Source organism: Erpetoichthys calabaricus, chromosome 5 (assembly GCF_900747795.2).
Source record: "Erpetoichthys calabaricus chromosome 5, fErpCal1.3, whole genome shotgun sequence".
NCBI lineage: Eukaryota > Metazoa > Chordata > Cladistia > Polypteriformes > Polypteridae > Erpetoichthys > Erpetoichthys calabaricus.
This window is the reverse complement of record NC_041398.2, coordinates 143937446-143945203: the sequence shown is the minus strand read 5'-3', so window position 1 is coordinate 143945203 and position 7758 is coordinate 143937446. Positions and strand designations below refer to the sequence as shown.

Below are 7758 nucleotides of genomic sequence, written 5' to 3'. Positions count from 1 at the left end.
ATTGCACCAGTATGCTCACCACACATTAACTATTAGGTGGTAAATGAGTGAAAGAGTGTTTAATTAGAGACAGGGGATGGTGAGGGGACCAGAATTGATGAGGTTGTGATGCGCAATTTAGCCAGGACATTGGGAAAAATCCTACTCTTTTCAAAAGATGCCTTGGAATCTTTAATGACCAGAAAGAGCTAGGACCTCAATTTTAAGTCTCATCCAAAGGACAGTGTCATATGTACAACACACTGTTCCTGTTCCTGCACTAGGGCTTTGGTATCCACATAAAGATCAAACAGTAAGTGCCTGCTGTTTGCCTCACCAACACCTCTTCCAGCTGCAACTGTAGTCTTTCCTAGATGGTCTCCCACCCACATACTGGACGGACCCAAACATGGTTAGCTTCAGGTGGATGTCCCGCTCTGAAGCACAGGTGGTATTGGCTGCTGCATGAAAAATATGTAAAACTTTTATGATGCATCAGTGTAAGCTCAGTCTGGATCAAGTGCAGCTCCCTACAAAATCAGAATGTAATGTACAAATATTTCTCGTCTTTGCAATTGCACCTTTAAATGTGCAGACATTATCCTTAATGTTGACCATAAAAGAAAAATAAACTTTAATAAACTATTTTTTTGCTAAAGGGTCAATTCTAATTGCCAACATAAACCCTCTACTTGGAAAAGCAGAATGAAAACAAATGAAAGTTCAAATTAATAATATGGTCTATGAATTCCACTTTTGTTACAATGTTACAAAATACTGAATTTTATTTCACATGTATAGAAATGTATGTCATAACCTTAAGTTAAGACTAATAAATGCTTTTTAGTCAATTTCTTGACCAATCAATGAAATGCCTTTGACAGAAACTTCTGTTTAACAAAACTTGTTTTATAGAGAAAGTCGGGGGCCTGGTGTTGCCCCCGCTAGTGCAGTTGGTGTAGCTTTTTTTTTTTTTTTTTTTTTACAACTACGGCATAAGTAACCCTAGGAATCAAAGCATCATATGTAAAAATTTACAAATCTACTTCTTCTCTTTGAGTGAGAAAACAGCCTGAAAATGAGCAAATGTGGGTGAATCTGCTCAGTAATGGAATGAAGCTGCAGGGTTGGTCTGCACTACACACCAAATGCTGAAATTTATAACTTTTGGTAATGGGATAAAAAGGTCATAAAATAAAGAGATGTATGCATTATTTGTTTTTAGCGCACATGCAAATGATATTAAAGTAGTCACAATCCATTTACATATTCACTCAAAATCTGTTATTTAAAGCTTCTACAATATGAATAGGATCAACTCTTAAAAAAGAAAAGCAAAACATCATTAGTCATCTTAATAGACAAAAATGCATGCATCACTGATTCTGAAACATACAAGACAATTCTTCTTAACTGATGATTGTCACTAAATATCACTGCATGATTTATCAAGTAAAACAGCTGGGTCACTGATTTCATATGCTTTGATTCAAGAATATTTGTCATTAAATGACTCTGCAACAGCTGATTATTCATGTTGCTCCCTGAGTATGTTAAAAGAGCTTGGTAAGCCTATCACATAGCACACATTGTTTTCAGTAATAGTAATTGTTGCAACACTGTGTACATGGTGTCAAGAGTAAACACGAACAACTCTGGCAACTTGATGTTTTCCTGAAGACTAAACAACACCTTATTGTTACAATTTAACTCTTAAAGAGATGTTCAGCTGATATCAAGCACCTGAGTCACATTCTGCCATTCCAAGCATCTAAATTTATAGTTACTTAAAAGACTCAAAGCATGGATAACAAAATGTCCAAAAAGATTTATAAAAAACACACTTTATCCAATGCCAAATATTTGATATTGACACCCCAATTGTTAAGTCAAACTAATCCTTGCCTTTTACATGGAGGAAACTTGTAGATTTGTAGAAACAGTGTGCAGATTACAAAAATTATCAAAAGACACCTGCATGTCAACATTTTTAGATGGCATATACTCATCTAAAAAGGATTCGCAAAAATCAAACAATAGAGGAAAAAAAAACATATGTGATACTGCTACAAATAAACCAAGATTAATTACAGTACACTAAAGAAAAACACCAGAAATAATGTGTACGGCCATTAAACATTGATATCGGAGAACATGTCTGGCATAACATACCTCAATGTTTATAGGGGTTGTAGCATGGGGACTAAGGTGGCACAGTACCGAAAAAACCCAAATTTCAAAATGGTATAGTATCAGCATTTTGGGTTATTCGGTACAGGAAGTAAATGTCAGCTTTCCTCTTAGCTTCCACTCCTAATCCTGGGGCACCTGCTATTGCAGTTGTGGAAAAACATTCCTTTTGTAGATATGAAACAGAACTACACACATCAACACAACTGGAAGTTCATGGGTATCAAGTGGGAAGCTGGGTGTAGTGATGAGAGATGGCGAAGCCCACCAGGGAGGCTTGAATAAGACAACGGGTTTGGGAGTTATCCGTTATTTTGTTTAGAACAGTTTTGTACTGGTACTGAAGTCCAAAATCAAAATTTTAGTACCGATTCAATACTAAAGGAATACAGTGGTTAGCACCAGCATCCTAGTTTTGAATAGTTCACCTGGTTGCTGGCTATGGAGTTTTCACCCACTCCCTGGTTCCTGGTTTTTGTTAGAAGCTGCCATGATAAACTCCAGCACACTTCAACTCTGAAATGGATTACGCCGGTTTCAGAATGTACTGCAGTTTTCAAGGAAACTTTAAACTTTCTTCCAGTAGGGTTTAGTAAGCAAACTTTGTGGCACAGAAACTTTTAAGGAGAACACACATCAGGAGACGATTATCCTATGTAACCCCTACCAACATCCCATGACCATTCAACACTGCAAATAGTTCAATATATTTTGAATGAACTTTAAAGACTTGCATTAAAATTTGAATAGTTCAAAATAAGTCAGCTTCATAAACAAGATAAAATACTAGAAAGATAAAAGAACCTTACTAAAAACAAAGTGTTTTAGTAAGTGTCAAATTTGAATTTCAATATTCATTTTCATATGAAACAGACACGTTCTATTCAAATAAATAAAATTTAAGCAGTGACTTTGTCAAATTCATTTGCACCCATAAAGATGTGTGTTGTGTTTATGTCTCAAAGTTATTTTAAACTATTTAGGGAAAACTTAAAATATATAAGTAATATATCTTTCAGTTAACTCCATGAGAAGGTTCAGTGTTGACTCAAATGGAAGTGTGGGTAAAAAGTAAAAATACTAAAATCCCTCAAGTATAACATGATACTTATCACACACACACATTATATGACTTTTTATAACCTAAAATACACTTCTTTGGTTAGCATAGAAATGATGCATGGGATCTGCTTCTTGGTATTGAAGCCAGGAATGTTTGATGCAGACTCAAAATCCATAGCCACTCTGTTGTTAACACGAGTGAGTATCTGCATTAGCTCCAGCTCACTCCCATATTTATTCAGCATTTCACACAAAGACTGTATAAACCATGAGCCAGTGGTGGTGTTCCTCCAAGAATAATATCCTGAAACAAGAGGAACAAGTGTTACTTTTAAAGATCATATTATTTGGCAGGAAATTAAAAACAAGGCGGATCAAGAAGAGAGACATATTTAAGGGAAAAAAATTAAAACACACGACTTATGGTATTTAAATCATGATGTTGCAGGACATCATTGGCTGGGAGAGCAACTTCACTCCTGACGAAGCATTGTAGCACCTCTCCTCTGCACCCTGGGGGTTGGAAGCATTTGAGCAGGTACCCATTATCACCTGGCACATGCAATAACATGATTGCTCTTACAGTGAATAGTTTGGCTATATGGAAAAAAAGTGAGGGTTCAGTCAGTAACCTTACCAAAAAGTCAGTCACCAAATACAGCACCAACAGAAAGTCGTTTGCCAATGCTACTTCATCTCACTAAGCGAGAAAAAACACAAGCCACAAATTTGCCAAGGTTCAGTGCATTAAAGGAATATAACTGGTTAAGGTAAACAAAAGCAGCTTCGTTCTTGCTAGATGCGTTTACTGCAATATGAATGCTGTAAAGTGCTCCAATTACATTAGGAAAACAAGACACTGCTACAAATTGAATTTTGATGTTGGTGAAAACCTGTTATGTTTTAAGTATTTACAATGATACCAAACAAAACCAGAATGTAGTGCCTCATCCGTTGGTTAATGGCTTCCAGCACAAGCGGGCATTATGGAATGAAGCTTGGCTAAGATAATGCTAATCTCTCAGTCAGCTCTCTAAGAAGTGATACCAGGAAGCCAGTATAAACTGGGGGAAAAAAAAAGTTCTTTAATGCATATTTACAGCATTGGCACCCTTAATTACAACATATAGACTCCATTTTAATTACCTTATCACTTTTGCAGTGTAAGGTGTTAGTTATGTCAGCATATATTCTGATAATGACTTAATGATATGAATTATTATACGTGTGATTTGTTATCTGTTTCGGCTTGCATTTATGAAATTGGTCAAGGGGGTTGCCTTTTATCCCAATTTCTCTAAAATGTTGCATACAGATGTGTCAGAGTTGTACATTCTCCTGTCAAATTTTCTTTCATAAATCCTGACACTTGCGTGGAAAGCTCTATATGCACATTTTGAGCCTCTTTTTGTGTGTATGCAAGTTTTATAAATTTGACCTCCGCTGTACACTGAAATGGTTTACAACAGTCAGTAATGATCTCTTGCACTGTAAATGATCAGCTTATTTTTTTTTGCTGTATAATGGAGTTAACACAGCAAATCCCCGATTTATTTTGAGTTTTGTTATTAAAAATAGAATGCAACAGATTTTTACATTTTTAGAAGTGGTATTGTTCAGAGGCAAAGATTCATTTAAAATTAGGTGCAGTAGATCAGCAGTCTGCTTTGAGGTGTGACAAAGAAGAGACACAATGTGTGTCTTAACCAACTTAAATCTGCACTAAAAACTCAAATTTCTTGCCATACAATTGAAATTTGGTAAAGAAAATAAATTTCCAGGAACATATCAAGTTCAATTCTCTCTTGCTACTGGTCCAAAAACGTCCCTATTTTATGAGGTAATTTGCTTTAATTTTTTGTTCGCATTTTACATTTTGGATTTTTTTGGCTTCTTTTTTGTTTGCATTTACAGTAAAATCACAAAATAATATGGTTTAAAGCAATTAAAAAAACACATTCTTCTTTACACTGGTCATGGGATGTCTGACTATAGATTTTGTGTAAATCAGGAGCCTTACATTCCAAAACCTTTTGAATATTCAGACATCTTCAATTAGTTATAGAGACAGGGACTTTTCTATATTGGTTATACTGGATGGAAATAGATATTTAATTGCGCTAGTTCCAACATTGTAAAATGGGGTATGGAATTTAACACTAATGAGCCATTATAGTTTAAAATTCTACCATATTTTAACTCGTTATTTAATTATTATAATCTTAATCTTGCTGATGTTCGTAAATCTGACAGGATCAGCATTATTCATGTTAAGTGGTTCTGATGTTTACAGTAAGGTGCATCTATGATCACCATGGCCAATACAAGCACATGGAAATCCTCTTTACCAAGACGACAAATGCATGTGTGACATCCTACATCTACAAACTCAAACATGAACAGAAATGGGAAAGACTGAGCTATCCAGACAGGAATAAGCTACAAAATTGTTGAAAAGAAGGGTGCTTCATTGATTGTTTGGATTTAAAACTAACACCAAAGCAGAAAATGGTCTTCTGCCAGCTATGCCAGGAAATGATTTTAGCCAGAGACAGTAATACAAATCCTCTAGTGTTCCATGTTCAAGAATTTTAATTATTACATGAACTTATTTAATTTGTGTTCCTAAGTTTATTTTATGGTTTCAGCTCTCCAAAAAATGTTAACATGTTTAACTCCAGACCGTTTAATCTTATTACAGGAGTTTTGCACTGCTTTTCTTTCAAGTTCTATTGAAATTATGTGAAAAGCTACTGTATATCATTGAAGACTGTTACTGTCTGAAATTAAACATTAAATCAAGATATAATTTTTTGACTAGCCTTAAATGAAAGCTAGGTGAATATTACTTAATTTCTATAGCTTTTGTTAATTATTTAGTAAAATGGCTGTCCTAACATGATTCAGTGTTAAAGTATGTTTCCTGTGATGGACTGCTGTCCTATCTAGAAAAGGGATGGATATGTAGGAAAAACGTCCCAATTCTGCCTGAAGAAATGTATGAAAATGAATACTCTAAAATATACACTAAAAAAATAAATATTAGCCCATGTCATGAAGATTTAAAACAGAAAATATTACCTGGAGCAGTAGAAAATGCATACAAGAAGTCTGCCTCCACAGGAATCCTTTGGGCAGGACCATCACTTTCCATACTATCACATTCAATTCCTCCATCCAACTCTGTGCCTCTACATGCCTTAAAATTTACAATACAAAAGAGTATAAAAGATCAACAGGAAAGACATTACTGAATAATCATAGTAAGATAAAACAAAACATTCAAAACTTAAATATTTGTTTTTTTGTGAAGAAGATGGAAAGGTACTGTTGTCAACAAAAGAAAAAAAAATAGAACTATGGGTTTCTAAAATCATTAATCCAAACTAAACAAATCAAAGAAAAACACTGGAAGCACAGTTGCAGTTAAGGCTTACGTTAAGCATTATAACTATTTATTCTTATTTTGTAGATATAACTCCAGGGTTTAGGAGGATTAATTAAGTAGAAAGATGGATAATAATTAGTTGTTAAAAGTATGCATTACATAAAGCAATTTATTTAAACGAAGTCAGTATATTTTAAAGTTTACTTCTAATTTCATGATGGTACTAATAATAACAATTCAATTACTTATATACTTTTCAAGCTAAAAATATTAAGAAGGTAAATGCAGGTGAGAACTTAAACTACCCCAAAATCTTAAATATAACCAGAATGGTACGGTTTTAAATAAGACATAATTCATTGCTTTACCTGTATGAAAAATAGTTTAGGTTTACCAACCAGACTTCTACATTTATCTCCTTTGAAAAAGTCAGTTAGGATTTTAACGTCCAAAAAACCATCTGTGCCATAAATTTTCCCATCATCTCCATGGCTTAGCAGTGCACAGACAAGAGAGGCCTCATTCGTGTGGTCTTCCGAAGCCACTGAAATAAACACAGTACCTGGTTTAAATATTTTCAAAGTCTGTACATGCAAAATTTAAGTCACAAATATATTATCTGATGATGTCACAGTTCTGTGCTAGTGGAGTGCAAAGAAGTCAGAGAGCAGTCAGTGCATGTTTTAGCAACCCCGTAAAACAAGGTCTATAATCTTAAACACAGGATGCAAAATTTCAGTAAGAACCACAGAGAATACAAAGTTTACAGCAACCTAGACTTGATTACTGCATTGTGAGACTTTATGTGCAATACATAACTCCAAGGAGAAAGGTAAAGCTACTAGAGCTAAAAATAAAAACAGAAGACTTTGATGAATTATATTTAAATGACAATTGAGATAAATGCTATGCACTAAATTTGCAAAAAAAAGTTACAAAATACATTTATTCTATAATGTGCTAAACAGTATGTGATCAGACACTGCATTATATTATTTAAGGATTTATAATTTATGTAGAAACTGACCAGTTTTAAGATTAAGACATTTACATCTTTTAATTGAATTTCTATAAAACAAATTTAATTTCTACCTTAAATGAAAGTTATATTTAGGTTGCTGATAGTTTTTTAGACCATA

General features: G+C 34.1%; 1 protein-coding gene across 1 annotated transcript in view; it reads right to left on the bottom strand.

Moving 5' to 3' along the window:
- Positions 1 to 931: 931 nt before the first annotated feature.
- The window catches only part of LOC114651981 (caspase-3-like), a 38330-nt gene continuing 31503 nt past the window's right edge, over positions 932 to 7758 (bottom strand). The window contains exons 5-7 of the mRNA XM_028802117.2: positions 6988 to 7163; positions 6313 to 6430; positions 932 to 3535 (exon numbers count right to left, since the gene is read on the bottom strand). Coding sequence (XP_028657950.1) covers positions 3306 to 3535; positions 6313 to 6430; positions 6988 to 7163 — 524 coding nt within the window. The 3' untranslated portion in view covers positions 932 to 3305. The remainder of the gene's footprint in view (positions 3536 to 6312; positions 6431 to 6987; positions 7164 to 7758) is intronic.